Source organism: Drosophila ananassae, chromosome 2R (assembly GCF_017639315.1).
Source record: "Drosophila ananassae strain 14024-0371.13 chromosome 2R, ASM1763931v2, whole genome shotgun sequence".
Classification (NCBI taxonomy): domain Eukaryota; kingdom Metazoa; phylum Arthropoda; class Insecta; order Diptera; family Drosophilidae; genus Drosophila; species Drosophila ananassae.
This window is the reverse complement of record NC_057928.1, coordinates 19,598,889-19,616,154: the sequence shown is the minus strand read 5'-3', so window position 1 is coordinate 19,616,154 and position 17,266 is coordinate 19,598,889. Positions and strand designations below refer to the sequence as shown.

Genomic DNA, 17,266 nt, shown 5'->3' with positions numbered 1-17,266 from the left:
TGTGCAATACTTTTGGAACCCAAGAAATCGGCCACACTGCTGTTTTTTCTAAAATTTAACTTTACCGGAAGATTCAGTAGAAAATATAGAATTTATCAACTAAAATGAGCCAGAAAGTAATCAAGTACTTCGGCCGCACCACGGACTTTCGCGGCAACACACTCTGGGAGTTGGTCTCCGAGCTGCCCAACTGGGGAGTGGGTCGCATGCTCATACGTAACATGTTCCAGCGCTACCCGGAGCCCTGCTACATGCGGATTCTAAAAGTACAGGCCGTTGACGAACAGCCGGGAGAGGAGCGAAAGGTACGAGTCACCGTGGAGAAAACCTGGCGCGGAGTAACCCAACCCAAACCAGTGGAGATCTACAGCACCAGCTACAAAGCTGACTACGAGCTAGTCCCACAAGACGAAGAGGCGAAGTACCTTAACAACAACAAGAAAGTGGAGGAGGTAGTACTTCCTACCTTGATCGATCTGCCACCTCTGTTGCGGGAGTTTGTTACCGAGGAAACAGGCAATTCCAATCCCCAGATGAAGGTGCACTTTAAGAGAACCCACAATAAACTGGCGCGACTAGCGAAAGACGGTGAGAAACCCTCAGTAAGTTTTGGAGTGGGTCTTGGACAACCGAAACCCGTTAGCGCCAAGCTGTACGAGGGATTGCTGTGATCCCTTAAGTTGTTAAAATATTAAATAAATTTATTATACATTTAACCTTAAGCACAACGAATTTGTAAACTATCTGTACATGGGATAGACTGTGGAATGGAATACAATGGATGGGAATACTGGCATCATTTCGAGGCTTCCAGGGCGCGCAACTTCCGCGTCAGGTTATCTACTTCTAGGCCTAGAACGTCCAGGTTTTCCTTAAGCGTAATATTCTTCAGAAGCGTGTCCTCGAGTACGGTCTGCAGCTTCTTGTTAATCTCCAGGGAGAGCTCCAGCGACATGGCTTTGTTTTCACCTCCAGCTTTGGCAGATCCTCCGTAGATGGCTGCCATAATACCGTTTCCGTACTTAACCAGTTCACTCTTGTTCTGGTCACTGCGGGAGGTGGTCAGGGCGCCTGCAGTCTGATCCCTGAGCATGTAGTGCTGTACTACTTTAGATTTCTTTTGGACCTCGGCCACCAGGGCAGCTGTGTGATTTTCCAGAAACTCTATTCGCTCTGTTTGCCGAGCAGTGGCTTGCTGCAGTCGCAGAATCCGTTCTACTAGGACTTTTTTGGAAGGTACCGCTTGAAGATCTGGTTGTCCAGAGGAAATGGATGGCGGTGGTTGGACTGTTGTGGCAGTGCTGGCTACCGTCTCCGATTCTGATGATTCGCTGGCCCTCCTGCTACCACTGTGCATGCTACTATGGCTGCTGGATCGACTGTGGCTACGTTGATTCTGTTGACCGTGCTCTGAGGGGTAACCATTCAGCGCCTGCTGGCAATTGCTGCAGTACGCAATGGGAGACTTTGGTTCCGAAATGCCCTTCTTGTACTTGTTCAGTTCTCGATGAAGCTCCTTCACCATTGTGGTATGCTTGTGCTGGGTGGCCTCAAAGTCGCCTAGGACATCGTCTAGCTTCTGCTTGGTCAGTTCATATAGTTTCGTCTTTTCTGATAAATGCTTGGCTAAAATTAGACGCTCCTCCCCCTTCTCCGCCGCCTCCGAGTTGAGTTGCTGCTCCAGTTGATTGTACTTGGTATCGTAGCTAAGCTTCTCCTGCTTTAACAACTTATTCTCAGCTTCCAATCCTTGGGCCTGAAATGTAAAAATATCCCAGTTAAAAATTTGCAGATCCTCGCCATGTAGGGCTTAGCAAGCTTCTGACAGGCCGGTTTTCATAGCCTCGGTGGCGCAGTTGGCAGCGCGTAAGTCTCATAATCTTAAGGTCGTGAGTTCGAGCCTCACCCGGGGCATGTACATTTTTTTAAACTTTTTATTTATTTTTTATTTTAATTATCTTACCTTGGATTCTGCAAGACATATGTCATTCTGTAGACGAACTATAAGTTCGCTCATTTCCTTGTTAATTGTGAGCAGCTCCTGCTTCTTGACTTTCAGTTCCTCCAGATCGGTTTCGTTGTCTTGCGCTAAGGCCTCTAGTTGCTCAATGCGGGTCTGCTCCTCGGCCAGCTTTTCTTCATTTCTAAAAAATAAATAATATATAATGATATAAAAATAATTCCTTTGAATAATTAAATATTTTTTACACTTACAAAGTGTTTTGGGTTTTCAAAAGTTGAAGTTCCTCCAATTGGCCTCTAAGTTTCGCAGAATTCAGCAATTCATCGCTGTAGGAAGCCTCAACAAAATTGTGTTGTTCCTGCAAACGGTTCAAATCCTCTGTGAGCTGGTTGTGCTGAAAATATAAAGCAAAGTGTTAATTAAACTCTCAAGCAAGCTGTTAATTTTTAACCATACTGCAGTGGTAATCTCTTGGAGCTGTTGCTGTAGTTCCTTGTTGGTTTCGATTAACTTTTGCTGTTCCTTGGTGATTTTTTCCAGAGCTTCAGTCTTGCTTGTGATCTCGTGCTTCAGGAGTATTGTGTTCGCTTCAAATTCCATTTTCAGCTTCTCTGTAAGATCTTAACATTAATACAATATGACTTTAAAAAAAATATACTAATACCATTGGCTTTTTCCTCGAGTTTGTTGGGAGCATTTCTTTCCTCTTCCAACTTTCGTTCAACGACCTGTTAAGGAATTCCGTTTATAAATCAGGTTTTTTTCTAATTATTTGTAGTCTTACCGCCTTAGCTTCTGTCTCATAGTTAAGCTTGTTTATATGATATTTCAGCTTTGATTCTAGATGACCAATTTCCGTTTTATACTTCTCGCACTCCCTCTGATATTTCCTGACTTCGTTGCACTGATAAAAAGTTAAAAGATTAGAATCGGGCCACATAGTGAACACACACACCCACCTTTTCGTCAATTATATACGTCATACGTGACTTTTCTTCGTTTATAGCCACAAATTTTGTGGATATGTTCTTAACCTCTTTTTTGGCCTCCGCCAACTGCTTCTCCACAGTGTCCTTCTCCTTCTTGGCATCGATAAGAAGCTTCTCCTTCATGGCAAACTTTATTACAGTGGCCTCTTTCTCCTTGTTGGCCATGTCCATTTCCTTGCGCGCCGCCTGCTTCTCTTTATCTAGTATGGCATTTTCCCTTTGGATAAGGGTGATCATATTGTCCTTTTGGAGATTGGAGGTACGTAATTGATCCAGCTGTTGTTCAAAGCTGCGGCGTTGCTCCTCTAACTGAGCCAGGCAGTGAACGTGGGAGAGTATATCATTCTGCGGGGGTTTCAATTGATTGGCATCCAGCTCCAACTCAAGTTGCACCTCCTGCTCCTTTTCCTGCGTCTGCAGGTCCTTAAATCGCAGGGTCAGTTCGGCAGCCACTCCTTCTTCGATGGGTAGTTGATCCAGGACGGCAGCTTTTAGGTCCTCCTCCAATTTGACCTCATTATGGACCTCGGGTACATCGCTCTGGATTTCACTTTTTCCGTTGGACTTCTCCATCTGGACATCTAATACTTCCACATCCACGTCGCTCGTTTTTTCCAAGGCATCATTGATTTCCTGCCCTGAATCCACTTTGGCCTCCTTCTCCGGACTCACCGCCTCAGCCGGCTGAGTCGCCTGGGCTGATTCCATTTTTATCTGTGACTAAATTATCATTTAAATTTCTTAATAAATAAATTTGCTTTGTTTTTGCGAAAAGACAAGTGTTGGTCAACGAAAATATTTATCACAATACGAGCCTTTAGATTTATAAATTTTTATCGAAATATCGATTGTACTCATTTTACTTACATCCTACATAGCCTGGTATTAAAAAAAGGTTAAGTAAACGCCCAAAAGAGAGCAACATTTTTTGTTTAACTTAATTTTTAAATCAGAAATAACAGCAAGGTTCTCCTTTTTTGAATAAAATATTATTCTATTAAAATAAATACATTTAATTAGTTCCTAAAAATGAAATTTCAAAAGATAATTTTCAATCGCAAACAGTATTATTTCCAACAAAAATGGAGGCCACACTATTCGAACAGCTGTTTTGCAATGTGCATTTTATTCGTTTGTTTACATTTTAATCTATTTTGATTTGAACTTTACAATGGTCTGTGCTTTGGGAATTGAAGGCAGTGCCAATAAAATTGGCATTGGCATAATAAAGGATGGCGAGGTTTTGGCCAATGTGAGAAGAACCTACATCACACCACCTGGAGAAGGTTTTTATAAACTAATCCAATCAGCCGGCATATAGATTTCATGAAAATTATCCATATCAACAGGTTTTCTGCCAAAAGAAACGGCTAAACACCATCGAGAGGCAATTTTGGGACTAGTTCAGTCAAGTTTAAAAGAAGCCAAGCTTCAACCCGCGGATTTAGATGTAATATGCTACACCAAGGGCCCAGGGATGGCGCCACCACTGCTAGTAGGAGCCATTGTGGCTCGCACCTTGTCCCTCCTTTGGGCGAAGCCACTCTTAGGCGTTAATCACTGCATCGGCCACATCGAGATGGGTCGCCTTATCACCGGTGCCCAGAACCCCATTGTCCTGTACGTGAGTGGCGGCAACACTCAGGTTATAGCGTACTCCAATCAAAGATATCGCATCTTTGGCGAGACCATCGACATTGCCGTGGGCAATTGTCTGGATCGTTTTGCACGCATCATTAAGCTCTCGAACGATCCCAGTCCCGGCTACAATATAGAACAGCTGGCCAAGAAGAGCAATCGGTACATAAAGCTGCCCTACGTGGTCAAAGGTATGGATGTGAGCTTCTCCGGGATCCTTTCTTACATAGAAGATCTTGCTGAGCCGGGCAAAAGGCAAAATAAGAGAAAAAGGCAGCAGGAAGAGGAAGTTACAGACTATAGCCAAGCCGATTTATGTTATTCGCTTCAAGAAACCATTTTCGCCATGCTGGTGGAGATTACAGAGCGAGCTATGGCCCATTGTGGATCCAATGAGGTCGGGCTTACAGACATATCTAATCAAAACTTTCAATCTAATTCTTTTATTTATAGGTTCTTATTGTGGGCGGTGTTGGCTGCAATGAACGATTGCAGGAGATGATGCGTATTATGTGCGAGGAGAGGGGAGGAAAACTGTTTGCCACGGATGAACGTTACTGCATCGACAATGGCCTTATGATTGCTCATGCCGGAGCTGAAATGTTCCGATCTGGAACGAGGATGCCGTTAGAAGAAGCCTTTGTCACACAGCGGTTTAGGACGGATGAAGTTCTGGTCAGCTGGCGTCAGGATTAATCAGTAGAGTTACTTTGTGTGTGCTTTGCTTGTTTATTAAATAACTACTTTCCAACTAGCTGATTTAATATTTTTTATAACATTTATACGCGTGGAGGTTTAAGGAACCTACTTCCTCTTAGAGGGCCTGCTCTTTACCAGTCCACTGGGGTTTGAGGTCCAGGGGGAAGACGCGCTTGCCCTCGATAACATACACAGCTCCATTTTTGTCCTTTTCCAGGACATTGAGAATGCAGCGAGACACGTCAGCGGCACTCTGCTTGTTCAGCCTGTCCAAGATCCTATAAGTCTCATCGCTGGTTTCCGGGAAGATTATCTTTTCCGTGAAATTAGTGAACATATCCGTCATCGTAGCGCCAGGACAAACGGTCACAAACTTAATTCCTGAACGCTGATAATACTTTTCATTCTAGAAACAAAAATAAGGAATAAATACCCGAAGGATGCATTAAGATCCACTTTAATTACCGCCAGGCATCGAGTAAAGTTGATGATACCCGCCTTGGTGGCCCCATAAACCGGAATGATGAACATCGGGTCCAGTCCCACGACTGAACTCATGTTGACTATGATTCCTCCCTTGCCGCCGTGGTCCTTGCCCATGTAAGGCAAGGCACTCAAGGTGGAATTGATGATTCCTCCTAGATTGACCAGCAGAGTACGCTGGACATCCTTGTCGTTGAAAATGCCAGCCACATTCACCACAATATCAATACTTCCGAAGGTCTTGGCTATCTCTTCGTAGGTGGCTTCCACACCCTTCTTGTTGGCCACGTCCATCTTGACAATCATCACGCTCTGCGTGGGATGAGCCGCCCGCAGTTTAACAAACTCCTCCAGGTTATCCTGCAGATCGATGATGGCCACCTTCTAGAAAATAATATTTTGAAAAACTATTCTCCTGGCATCTTGCTAAGAACGACCTACCGCTGCTCCGGCGGATAGAAGTTGCTTGGACACCTGGAGACCGATGCCTCCAGCTCCGCCGGTAACTACTGCATTCTTGCCACGAAAAGCCATCCTTCTCTGGTTGAAGATTGTTACTGTTAGAGGGGGTATTCCTGGAAGCTCAGAGCTCTTCAATTGTTGCCGTTGCACTGCTGATTTAAAGGCCACCGATCGGCGCTTTTATACCTATTTTCCCGGGGTTATATGATATATCTTGAAGTGACTTTGGTTCGGCTGCAATCAATAGCCAGTTTTCCACCTGCTCTGGGTTAGGATTATGCAAACTCAAGCCGCTATATCGATTTCTATCTGGGCCGGCATAGCCGCTCTACCGTTCAGTCCGATACACAGAGCTCTGGTTTTTGCGATGTCAGCTTTGCATCAGTGATAATGTCATAATAAGATAAAGCCATGATCTTCCATAGATTTTTCCCTTTCAGTCGATCTATACTACTTATAGAATATACCTACAATTTCTCTTTCAAATCAATAATTCTCATTATATAATGGAAAGATTTGTGTTTATTTATTCAAGCGAAAATCTTACAAGAACATAACATATCCATTATGTATGTCGTATATCTTTGGTTTCTATATATGATAATTCAATATCTTTCACAAAATTCAATATTAAAACTTTACTTTATATCTTAAGACTAGCAAACATGGATTTAAATAGATGGATATCCATGGATATATAAATTTCGATTTGGATTTGCTTTTTGAACTTTTGTATTGGGCCGCTTCAGAGGGTTACTATTTAAATAGAACTCAGGAAAATCATATATAGTAATTAAGAAAAATCAAAGAAAAATATTTAAAATACATGAATTTATTTGTAAGCACTTAAATTATCACAAACTTAGATTATGTACAAAAAGTAATTACGATAAATAATTGTAGCTACCGAAATAATTGGGGAAACACAAACTAAGGAAACACAAAATGTTTAAAAAAGGTGTGTTATTTAAGAGAGAGGGTGATTGTGGGCGGTTTCAGGTGGGGGAGCTGTCCATTTATTTGGCGGCGTCGTAGGTGTCCTTATGTTGGTAGCCACTCACATAGCCGGAGTCATCGACCAGGTTCCGACGGCCGGCAATACCCTTGCCCTTGCCGGTGGCATCAAAGCGCTCCTTATGGGATCCGGTGTACTTGCTGGTGTCCGTTAACCGATCCACTGCAGCAGCTGCCTTGCCAGCCTAAAAATAATTAAATTTATAACAATTTTGTTTTAATAGAAAATTTTATGAAGGACCCACCGAAACAGAAACAACTCCCGGAGCTCCACAGCCCGCCAACTTCTGCTTGATCTCCGCCAGCTCAACCTTTTTCGTCTTGGCCAAGTCGTCCAGGAATTTGTTATAGTCCGCCAGCGAAATCTTCATGGCCTTGAACTTCTTGAAATGGATTCCCGTATCCGTGGTGGTGATCTTCTTGTCGATCACTTTGGCCTGTTTCATCCACTTGTCGCTCTGGGAGAGCGTGATCAGCTTGCCATCGGACTTGGTGTCTCCGAACTTTGAGAAGGCCTTGAACTGATCCGCGAAGCTGACCTTGGGCGCTGCCTCATCCTCCAGGGCCAGTTGGGCCAATTCCGCTGCCGGAGCCTCAGGGGCGGGCGATGGACTTCCATTTGCTGCGTCGGACATACTGGCTCTGAAAAGGATGAGGAATGGGTGGATTTTTAATTTATGTCCAGACAAGCACGATAGGTTGGATGTTTTTTATTGAAACTTTTCAGAGGTTGTTGTACTCTTTAAGGTTACTAGGAGGGAATTACGCACTCTATAAAGAGGACTTTAGGGTCCTATACTTTGGCTGTGGATTTAGAACCATTTAATATTTATAGACTGATTGGTCAGCTGTGTATTTTCTTGAGGACTATAATAACACGCATTTTCCCCTATTCCAACTTGATTTATTTTGAATTTTCCCCTATTCCAACTTGATTTATTGGAAAATTACCTACGCAGTTTCTCACCTGTGGGCCACAACGCTGACCAGCATTATTGCGGTGGGTCTTGGCTACCTTCGGATACTAACGACTCTCTCTTCCCATACGAGTCTTTACGACCAGCTTATCTGTCTTTTATTTATTGTTAGATTCCTATCTCACAGTATTTCCATGATATCACAGTATTTACTGAATAACAATAATATGTACCCACCCAAAGAAAACACAAAGCTCTCTCAGCTGTTTGCGAAATTGGGAGAGATCCAATAACGTCCAATGGCGTCATCCATTAGGTCCCCCTTCCGCTAACACAGCCAATTATCATCTATATACGTGGTCCAAACAAACGAAAATAAATAGCCAACAGGTTTGGTTCCTCTGGGTTCTCAATGGGGGTCAACAAATAGCGGTAGCTTCTAACCCAAGCTCAAGTATTGTGATTAGTTTTCAACGCAAACAGTTAATGAATTTGGCCAAAATCCCTAGGGCTAGAATCTTCATAAAAATATATGCAAATTAATTTTCCAAATATTGCCAAATAGTATGTCCGTTTTTTAGGGCCAGTTTAGGGCCAGTTACTACCGCATACCTGGCTTAATTTGTTGCCCATCGTACGTGGCATAAATTTGGATGATAATTTAGTTTTAAAATTGCTTGTAGCATAAATTGTCGTCATGTTTACAGGCTACCCAACACGAAGCTAAAAACGGATGGCTGGGGAACCGAATCCTCCCATAAACAGTAAATAAAACGTGAGCATTTATTGGCGGGACCATTAATTACGCACCACTTAGGGTTTGCCGGTTGGAAGTTGGAGCCCCCAGGAGAGCTGGAAGCTGTTGGGAATCATTTAAGCGGCGACGATAAGATACGATTGCAACCAGTTTTGGTGGCTCCTCTGCATGATGCGAGATATACGACGCTGTGGCTTGTGCCTGGACAGATGTTAACAAATCGCAAAAAGGATGCGATGTGTACCCAAACACAAACTGCAGTCGAAGGTCATGGCTGAGCCACCCAATTGCCCCGACCTTGGAGCAGGCCATGGAGCATAGCAAACGGTAAGGCCCCCATTCCCATACCCATTCCCAACCCAAATCAAATAATGGCTGACTAGTGACTAGTGCGAACTGAATCGCGACCGGGCGCTTATGTCATCGCCTCATTACGTAGCCGGGTTTCATGTGTCGATTACGCGGCTCAGGGATCAGCTTCTAATGGCTTTAAAAGGGGTGAGGCTATTTCATAGTTCGTATATAAAGTATATATTCTGATAATCCGCTGAATTTATCTCTTAAATCGGCATGGTTAATTGGGAGCATTGCATGCATCGCGGCCCGCCTGCCTCATTAATCATCAATCATCTTCTTGGACCTGAGAATAGGGGGGTTATTGAACTTGAACTTCGCGCCGGAGCCGAAACAAATTGCCGAGCCCGTCCCCAGAGCAGACTAATGGAACTAAAGGGAGTACAGAGACCTCCTCCCCGACATGTAATTGGAAGCCATAAATACTGAAAAACAAGAAAAGTTGGCAAACTACACCACAAAAGATGTTGGAATATGCAGGAGGGAGCTTAAGAGATACAAATTTTAAGTATAACGAAGTTTAAAGTCTCTAAAAATGTATTTAAAAATAATGATTATTCTGGGCAGTCTAATAGCTACCTTAAAGGATGTACAACCTATTTGTGACTATTCCAATTTACTTCAAAAAAACCTATATTTACTTTTTAAAGACATCTCTTGTCTTCCGTTTCCATTCTACCCATCATAAACATGACCACAGGCCACTGAAAGCAAGCCAGTCTGATGGGGAGCGTGGATAGTCTAAATCAGAAATAATCCGCTTTGACTGTCAGGCCATAAATAATTTCTTTATTCTTGTTTTTCATCTCTGCCTTATGTTGTATTTTAGATATGTGAACAAGTCTCCAGACCATCTTCATTCGAGCATTGCGAATTCATTGGCAACATTTTAATGAGTTTTCCAAACCGAAATGGTAAAAGTTAATTGGAGAATATTTATGGCATGAATTTAAATAGGAATATGAATGGATATGAATAGTTAGCCATATATAGAAAACAATTGACTTTCCAGAGGGGATATTATTAACCCAACCTACCTCAAGTGGTCTGCCGGAGAACAAATGAAATTTAATAAAAGGGAAATTTAGGTCATCTTGTGGTTTATTTATAAATGTAACATCAAGAGGGGAGATATGAAATGATGCAGTCCATGTCCAAACATTTGTTCCCATTTTACGTAAACTTTCTGAAATATTAGCGCCCCGGACTGAATACATAAATTAAAACAATTTTTTTTGGGGTCGTGGAACAGGAAGTAAAGGGGATTCTGATATAGCACGCAACGCAATAGAGAAATCATTGACTTAGGGGCCTATGCTCTGGACTTGTGCATACATCAGCACTAGCCCAGATGACATCACTGGGAGCTGGGAAACGCGCAAGCGCCATTTCGGAGTAGGGGGTTCCTCTGGGGAGGATGGGGGGTCTCTGGCTCTGGCTGATGATTCAAACACACGCATATATACACACGGAAGCGGAGAAAATGCGCCTAAAACGATGCCAGAACAATGCCTCCTCCAAACGGAAATTGAAAACAAAGCTGCAGCTGAAGCCGTGAAAAAAAAGGGGAACGCGATTGGGTGGAATTGGGTCAGAATCTGCACTTGAATTCCTGCACAGCATACACTTGAAATACATAAACCTCTGTCTGGAGGCTGCGTCGACTTCTAGGACTCGGCAGAGTTCAGGAGAAATAAGCTGAGATGTCCTTAGAGACTGTTTTTCACACTTTTAACTTACATTAAATTATTATATTTATTGAAATTGGCGAAAAAAATAATCTGTGTTTCCTTGGGCTGGCTTCCAAAATATTTTTAAGGCAAACGCGCGAATGCTGGCAATGTCGAAACTCAACTGTTTGGGCAAATGCGCAGCCAGCAGCTAGCAAAGGCCCAAGCGGCGTATGAGTGATATTTTTGTTTTGAGTGAGCTTTCGTTGAGTGGAAATGGCAGAACCCCTCCAAGAACCTCTTCTGCATAATGTTTACCAAACAAAAGACAACAAATCAAATGACTTGGGACTATAAATTTCACACTTTTCAGTTTTTATGAATGAGATAAAATGAAAGAGATTGGGCTTTGATGGACTGTTGCCTGACCCCTTGTCGAATTTTTTTTCAGGCGATGACTTCATTTCGCAAAATTTTTATAAACCGAAACTAACAACGAAAGCCCCGCGACGAAACCATTTATCAAACGAAAAAAAAAAACAACTCAGAATGGCAAAGTAAAGTCTTATCAGCCCAACAAGTTTTTCTCAAATTTGAGTTTGTTGTGAGTAAAATAGGAACAAAATTAAGCTTTAAGCTTTTTTTGTTGGGGTATCAAGTAGGAAAAATAGAACAGGTAGAGGGGGAGGTGTTGGGGTATAGCCTGAGCCACTAAGACAGTCAATTTTAATGTGACTACCACAAAGGCATAAAACTGTGCGTGAAATTGTTGGCTAACAAAACACGCACAACAAGTGACAAAGAATTTTATCTTGGGAATAGTAATGAGGCAGACTTGGAGGAACTTTGGGGAATCATGGGGGTGTGTAACTATAGTTCTACTAACTAGAGAGCTCATAGCAGGGGTCTGCCCCCAATACACTCTGCTATGCAAATGACTTTTCATTTGGATTTGTTTGCCGCCTTAAATGGTAAATGGGTTCTTTGAACTTGGTGTTATTTATATTGTTTTTGGAGGGGGCGGGTAATCAGGAAAAAGTAAAAGTCAAGAGGAAATCATCAGGAGCTGGAACAACAAGAGTTCGAACCCAATACCCAAAACAAACCTTAAGCCCAAAAAAACAGGCATGACAATGATTTATGGGAACTGACTGTCGGAATTATTTGGTTAGTTTCGTGGCTAAGTGGCCAAAATGATGAAGTCATAGGCTTGGCCCAAAGTAAAAGGCAGCGAGAGATTTTTTTGGTACCCTTAGAAATTTAGAAACTGGTTTTTCACACTCTTTAAATTTATATTAAATTTCTAAATAGATATTTCTATATTTGATTGTAGGAAGCGGTTCATTTTTGCCTAAGATATAGCTCTCACAGTAACCCATTAGGTGGCTCCAGGCATTTTTGTAGATCTTTAAAGAAAACCCTTCAGAAACTTTAAGACAAAATCTAAAATATATTTTGTTCCCAGATTTTGATGCAGAATTGTGGAGAATTAATCTAAAAATCGTTTAAGGTATTCCGCTTAGAAATCTGATGATTGTTGCCAAAGATATAGACTTCGCGGGGGGCCATATAGGGGCTCCATGCATTTTGTTTGGTTTTTAAAGGGGGGTCCACAGAAATTTTGAGAAAAAATCTAAAAAATATTTTGTTCCCAGGTTTTCATGCAGAATTTGGAGAATCAATCTACAAATCGTTTAAGCTATTCCGCTCAAGAATCTGATGATTATTGCCAAAGATATAGCCATCGCTGGGGGCCATATAGTGGCTCCATGCGATTTTCTTGATTTCTGAAGGTCCCCTTCTCCAGAAAATTTGATGAAAAATATAAGAAATATTTTGTTCCCAGATTTTGATGCAGATTGATGGGGAATCGATCTAAAAATCGTTTAAGGTATTCCGCTCAAGAATCGGATGAGAATTGTCAAAGATATAGCCTTCACCCTGGGCTATATAGTGGATTCTTGAATTTTTGTAGATTTTTGAAGGGGATCACTCACTCCTCAAAAAGGCGAACCCTCTTTTTTCAATTCCCACTGAAAAGTAAACAGAAACAAGGCAAACTATCATAAATAACAACAAGAACCTCGCCACCTGGCCAATCTGGAGTACACCTCTAATTAGCCCCGAAGTGATGGCACCATGTTGAGGCTTCACAAATCAGTGACTGGCCCCACGCCCAGGTCCAATCCGGACCAGATTGCCAATCCAATTCCCGGCCAGAACTAACAAGATCATTAAGGCTGGCCGGAATGGCGAGAATTGGTCTTTGATTGAAACTAAGTGCCAGCGAAGCTAACATTAAAATGCACTTATCAGCCGGACCAGTCAAGGCCAGGACGATTCTTGCAGCTTGTGCCCCCTTTTCTCTTGCCCCATTGAGCCTCTCCTCCTTCGGCTGCTTCTCCACATCCACGGTCTCCTAATCGGGAGCGAAGTTTAAGCACCGGAGATGTTCAGCAGGCGATAAAGGCCTGGCTAAAAATAAAATCCAAGCCACGGTAGAGCACAAAATACAAATGCAACAGCTGCAGCAAGCAGCATGGTTGCAGGCAAAGGGGTCTCTTAAGAAATAAGGTCAAAGAATCCCCTTTTGCGGCAGCCTCTGATCCAAATCACTCCGGTGTCCAGGTTGGGGCCAAATGTGGCCCTTGGCCTTCACTCACCTTGAGATGCCGTTGTTGTCGTTGCAGCAGCAGCAGCAGCATCAGCAGCACCAGAAGTTGTTGCAATTGCCGCTGTCACGGCCCCGTTGCAACGTTTCGGACATAAAAGGAGGCAGCGTCGCCACAATGCAACAACAATTGCATATCAATTACACGCTGGGCCGGCTTCGTTTGGGTCTTTGGCCTTGATGGTCTCCCCAGTCAAGGCTCTTCAACAGCAATATCAGTGGATTCCGATGCAGATGCAGTTGCAGTTGCAGATGCCAGGCACCGATTGCCCGAGGTGGAGGCCGTTGTTGCCTAGTTGCCTCCCTCATTTGAGCCCACTCCAGGCCTTGGCCACAATTAAACCAAATTGACACCGCCTTCATCAAGGGGAAGAGCATGAGGAGCTGGAGGTGGATGAAATGGAAGTGGGAGGTGGGGCTGAAATGTCCGTTAACGACACAAGTGGACAACGACAACGCAATCGCCTCGTTTGCATCAAAAAGTATCTGATGGATACATCAAGAAAAAAGGCCTAGATCTAAAGTTAAATATTTTTAAGATTTCTATTTTTGTTTTTTTTTATTAATATTTAAATCCATTCCTTTATCATATATATAGGTTTTTATGATGTAAAATATATATGAGATACTTATCATTTCACACATATTTTTGTTAAGTGCAAAAGTGGTCCAGTTGTGGTCCAGAAAAGGAGTGGGAGAATTAAGAACAGGCCGTCAAGAACCCAAAACGTAATCAGAACCAGACCCAGAACCAGCCTAGAGAACCTGCTGGGTATAAAAGGATCAACTCTTTGGCTAAGAGGCAACAGTTACCAGTACAACTTCCTAGAAGAGTCACCTGCAGGAATCTACCAATCTGCTAGCCATGAAGTACCCACTCCTTTTGTTGGGCAGCCTAAGCTTGGCCCACGGTTTGGCTCTTTACGCCACCACATATCCTTTAGTCTACACCGCTCAAGGATCCGCCGTTTTTACGCCCACCCAGCGGCAGTACTTCGCCCAAGATCAGGCCGGGCAGTACGCCTATGGGTATTCGGAACCGTTGTCCAGTAAGCAGGAGACCCGCACCCTAGATGGCACCACCATCGGCTCCTACAGGTATCGCGATGCGTTGGGTAAACTCCAAACCGTCCAGTACGTGGCAGATGGAAATGGCTTCCATGTGGCGGCCACCAACTTGCCAAAGGCTGTGGTTCCTCAGGAACAGGCAGACATCTCTCCGAGAAGTTCCTCCACTCCAGTAGAGCATCACTCCGATGTCAGCTCTGGCCGAAGTGTCTCCCATACCGTTGTGCATCCTGTGGAACATCCTGTGGTGGTCTCACATCCCGTTGTTGCCCATCCAGTTGTCCAGCATCCTGTGGATGTCTCCCATCACTCGACTGTGGTGAAGGGTGGCAGGAGTGCCCAGCCCGAGCAGCCCTATCTGGCAGAGAACCACAAAAATTCCGTTGAAGAAGCTTTGATCCACAAGACCGAAAATGCAGAGAGGAGGCGCCAGGATGAAGTGGATACAAAAACTGTGGCCCGCAGCCACCATGTAGTCGTACCAGCCCACGTCTACGGCTACCCGGTTCCACGTTATTATGCTCCAGGAGTCTATTTTTGAAGGGATTTCTGTGGAAGATCTGTTTACCATTCACAGTCCAGTAAAATAACATCTGAATTACGAATTTAAATAAAGTCTATTGTCAATCGGAAGATATTTTTTCTGGTACATATTTAGTATGTTTTGGGTAGTCAGTCTCAGTAAACGCTCCAGTCTCTTGGCTCCTTGTCCTATCCCAACCTTTTCAACCCATCCACATACCTCAGCATAGCGACCTCTCATAAATGTAAGGCGAGTTTTGATTTCAATTAAATTTAATAGCAGTATAAACAACCGTAAAGGCAGCCATCGAAATAACTGAGACTGGAAGAGGTAGCCGGCATGTCCCATAGCCGAAGCCCGGTTCCTTGACCCCTGCTAGGTAATACCTGGTAGGAAATATCACTGAAAGAAACAAGTAGTCCATGCTGGAGCTTAGCTTCATTTTATATAGTAAATTATGAATAATATCAAAGTAATCCTGGCTGCAAGTCTTTCAACAAAGTTTGCATTTAAAACCTATAAGAAGAGTTCTTCAAATAATTTACTTTTAAAGTGAAGGAGCTAGAACTTACTGTAATTCTTCTAGTGTAGTCTATAAAAAATAAGTAGTCTTCTATCTTAAATCTACTACTAGTAGTACTAGTCTTTTAAGAAGAAACCTTAAACCGTCATTAAAAAAAGTATATTAAATTAAATAAAACTTTATTTTTTGGACTGTTTTAAAACCAAAGACGAAATGAAGTCCACGCTGATTAAGTTCTTGCTTGGTTGACTTGCGGAACGCTGTTGGTTGTCTCCGGCCATGTCCACATAAGATGCCAAGCAATGCTCCCTGTTCTGCTCCTGCTCCTGCTCCTGCTCCCCAGGCAGATGAAAACAAATTGCGGCTTTTGTGCACAAATTTATGCTGAACTTGTTGAAATCGAAATCGACAAAATATTTATGTACAAAGAAAAAAAAAACAAACTGAAATCGAAATGAAATGAGAGGAAGCCAAACGAGGAAGAGGAAGGGGAAATACGAAAGGAAGAGGACAAGGAAAAGGAAGAGGAAAAAGGAACAATAATCCCAACTGCTGGTGTACTGGAATATGAAAGTAAACCCAACCGGACGACCTTCCTGAGAACGCACGAAATTGCGAATTTTTGGGCAGGAGGCGCCGCCGCTTATAAAAAGCAGAATCCCACATCGATCCCATCACAGAGTTCTCTAGAGCGAGTACTAGTCCACGACACTAGCAGCGCCTTACGAAATTTCCACAAAAACTGATACCCTATCGAAGTTAACTTAAGATGCAGCACCTTAATCTTGGCCTGATTTTAACCAGCATCGTCTTGGCTGCCGGATCACCGATTTTGGAGTACGGAGCACCACCGAGCGGGGATACCATCGGTCAGTACCACACCCAGGATGAGCATGGCCAGTATGCCTACGGGTATATGGCTCCGTTGTACTCCAAGCACGAGACTCGCACTCTGGATGGTGTGGTCCATGGAACCTTCTCCTATTTGGATGCCCATGGTGAAACCCAGACGGTAGACTATGTGGCCGATGCCAATGGTTTCCGTGTAACCTCCAAGCTGCCCAACCAGGAGGCCAACAAGGAAACTCCGGAGGTAGCTGCCCTCAGGGCCGAACATCTGGAGGCTCATAAGCAGGCCAAGTTGAGGTTGGCCGGTGGCTCCTCCTTCGCTCCTGAACCCGTCCAGGACACACCCGAAGTTGCCGCCGCCAAGGTTGCCTTCTTCAAGCGCTTCGAAGCCGAGAAGCTGCGAAACCAACTACTTGGGGAGAAGATCCAGGTGCTGGCAGCTCCTCCAGCTCCATCACCGCTTGCCGTTCGCTCCCAGCCGATTTATGTTTATCAACCAGCCAGTGGATATGTCTACAACATCCATTCCAAGAGTTCTGCTCAGGCTCCCTCAAGGAACTATCTACCAGTCCTTTAAATTTGTGTTTTTTGATGTTTTCACGAAAATTATGTTAATTGTTGAGCAATAAATTGTGAAATTTGGTTTAATTTCAAAGCTTAAATGTTTTTATTTTTGGATCTTGTAT

General features: G+C 43.4%; 7 protein-coding genes and 1 non-coding gene across 11 annotated transcripts; 5 read left to right on the top strand and 3 right to left on the bottom strand.

The window, feature by feature from the left end:
• Positions 1-30: 30 nt before the first annotated feature.
• On the top strand, positions 31-722 carry LOC6492989. The gene has a single exon (XM_001956767.4). It carries the CDS (start codon positions 105-107, stop codon positions 669-671), a length of 567 nt encoding a protein of 188 aa, XP_001956803.1. The 5' UTR covers positions 31-104; the 3' UTR covers positions 672-722.
• On the bottom strand, positions 684-3,778 carry LOC6507023 (coiled-coil domain-containing protein 186). Its single transcript, XM_001956768.4, has 7 exons — positions 2,923-3,778; positions 2,748-2,867; positions 2,628-2,691; positions 2,420-2,574; positions 2,215-2,357; positions 1,964-2,144; positions 684-1,756 (listed from the first exon to the last, which is right to left on the bottom strand). Exons 1-7 carry the CDS (start codon positions 3,658-3,660, stop codon positions 797-799), a joined length of 2,361 nt encoding a protein of 786 aa, XP_001956804.1. The 5' UTR covers positions 3,661-3,778; the 3' UTR covers positions 684-796.
• Trnam-cau lies at positions 1,842-1,914 on the top strand. Its single transcript has one exon. It is a non-coding gene; the product is annotated as a tRNA-Met (tRNA).
• A 254-nt stretch (positions 3,779-4,032) lies between the features above and the next one.
• LOC6492990 (probable tRNA N6-adenosine threonylcarbamoyltransferase) lies at positions 4,033-5,344 on the top strand. 2 transcript variants are annotated; one of them, XM_032454204.2, is made up of 3 exons: positions 4,033-4,238; positions 4,302-4,781; positions 5,044-5,344. In XM_032454204.2, the coding sequence occupies exons 1-3, from the start codon at positions 4,124-4,126 to the stop codon at positions 5,073-5,075; spliced, it is 627 nt and encodes a 208-aa protein (XP_032310095.1). In that variant the 5' UTR covers positions 4,033-4,123; the 3' UTR covers positions 5,076-5,344. The 2 variants fall into 2 exon arrangements, with proteins under 2 accessions (XP_032310095.1, XP_001956805.1); XM_001956769.4 differs by having other exon boundaries at positions 4,036-4,238; positions 4,302-4,987.
• On the bottom strand, positions 5,300-6,400 carry LOC6507022 (fat body protein 2). Of its 2 annotated transcripts, none has more exons than XM_014909550.3 (3): positions 6,214-6,400; positions 5,755-6,153; positions 5,300-5,695 (listed from the first exon to the last, which is right to left on the bottom strand). In XM_014909550.3, exons 1-3 carry the CDS (start codon positions 6,304-6,306, stop codon positions 5,405-5,407), a joined length of 783 nt encoding a protein of 260 aa, XP_014765036.1. In that variant the 5' UTR covers positions 6,307-6,400; the 3' UTR covers positions 5,300-5,404. The 2 variants fall into 2 exon arrangements, with proteins under 2 accessions (XP_014765036.1, XP_001956806.1); XM_001956770.4 differs by having other exon boundaries at positions 5,755-6,156; positions 6,214-6,399.
• A 646-nt stretch (positions 6,401-7,046) lies between these two features.
• LOC6507021 (tubulin polymerization-promoting protein homolog) lies at positions 7,047-11,159 on the bottom strand. 2 transcript variants are annotated; one of them, XM_014909548.3, is made up of 3 exons: positions 11,017-11,159; positions 7,494-7,890; positions 7,047-7,433 (listed from the first exon to the last, which is right to left on the bottom strand). In XM_014909548.3, exons 2-3 carry the CDS (start codon positions 7,881-7,883, stop codon positions 7,251-7,253), a joined length of 573 nt encoding a protein of 190 aa, XP_014765034.1. In that variant the 5' UTR covers positions 7,884-7,890; positions 11,017-11,159; the 3' UTR covers positions 7,047-7,250. The 2 variants fall into 2 exon arrangements, with proteins under 2 accessions (XP_014765034.1, XP_001956807.1); XM_001956771.4 differs by lacking the exon at positions 11,017-11,159 and adding an exon at positions 8,216-8,363.
• A 3,096-nt stretch (positions 11,160-14,255) lies between these two features.
• On the top strand, positions 14,256-15,318 carry LOC6492991 (cuticle protein 16.8). The gene has a single exon (XM_001956772.3). It carries the CDS (start codon positions 14,483-14,485, stop codon positions 15,224-15,226), a length of 744 nt encoding a protein of 247 aa, XP_001956808.1. The 5' UTR covers positions 14,256-14,482; the 3' UTR covers positions 15,227-15,318.
• A 1,089-nt stretch (positions 15,319-16,407) lies between these two features.
• On the top strand, positions 16,408-17,242 carry LOC6492992 (cuticle protein 6). The gene has a single exon (XM_001956773.3). It carries the CDS (start codon positions 16,501-16,503, stop codon positions 17,155-17,157), a length of 657 nt encoding a protein of 218 aa, XP_001956809.1. The 5' UTR covers positions 16,408-16,500; the 3' UTR covers positions 17,158-17,242.
• The last annotated feature ends 24 nt before the right edge of the window (positions 17,243-17,266 follow it).

Coding starts and splice junctions, on each gene's coding strand:
- LOC6492992 (XM_001956773.3), top strand. CDS start 16,501: ATGCAGCACCTTAATCTTGGCCTGATTTTAACCAGCATCGTCTTGGCT.
- LOC6492989 (XM_001956767.4), top strand. CDS start 105: ATGAGCCAGAAAGTAATCAAGTACTTCGGCCGCACCACGGACTTTCGC.
- LOC6507022 (XM_001956770.4), bottom strand. CDS start 6,306: ATGGCTTTTCGTGGCAAGAATGCAGTAGTTACCGGCGGAGCTGGAGGC. Junction 6,157..6,213: donor TTCTATCCGCCGGAGCAGCG/GTAGGTCGTTCT, acceptor ATTATTTTCTAG/AAGGTGGCCATCATCGATCT. Junction 5,696..5,754: donor ACTTTACTCGATGCCTGGCG/GTAATTAAAGTG, acceptor TTTTGTTTCTAG/AATGAAAAGTATTATCAGCG.
- LOC6492991 (XM_001956772.3), top strand. CDS start 14,483: ATGAAGTACCCACTCCTTTTGTTGGGCAGCCTAAGCTTGGCCCACGGT.
- LOC6507023 (XM_001956768.4), bottom strand. CDS start 3,660: ATGGAATCAGCCCAGGCGACTCAGCCGGCTGAGGCGGTGAGTCCGGAG. Junction 2,575..2,627: donor ACTCGAGGAAAAAGCCAATG/GTATTAGTATAT, acceptor AAGATCTTACAG/AGAAGCTGAAAATGGAATTT. Junction 2,358..2,419: donor TCCAAGAGATTACCACTGCA/GTATGGTTAAAA, acceptor TTATATTTTCAG/CACAACCAGCTCACAGAGGA.
- LOC6492990 (XM_001956769.4), top strand. CDS start 4,124: ATGGTCTGTGCTTTGGGAATTGAAGGCAGTGCCAATAAAATTGGCATT. Junction 4,239..4,301: donor CATCACACCACCTGGAGAAG/GTTTTTATAAAC, acceptor CCATATCAACAG/GTTTTCTGCCAAAAGAAACG. Junction 4,988..5,043: donor CCCATTGTGGATCCAATGAG/GTCGGGCTTACA, acceptor TTTTATTTATAG/GTTCTTATTGTGGGCGGTGT.
- LOC6507021 (XM_001956771.4), bottom strand. CDS start 8,241: ATGCTGGTCAGCGTTGTGGCCCACAG. Junction 7,891..8,215: donor GTCAGCGTTGTGGCCCACAG/GTGAGAAACTGC, acceptor CATCCTTTTCAG/AGCCAGTATGTCCGACGCAG. Junction 7,434..7,493: donor CGGGAGTTGTTTCTGTTTCG/GTGGGTCCTTCA, acceptor AATTATTTTTAG/GCTGGCAAGGCAGCTGCTGC.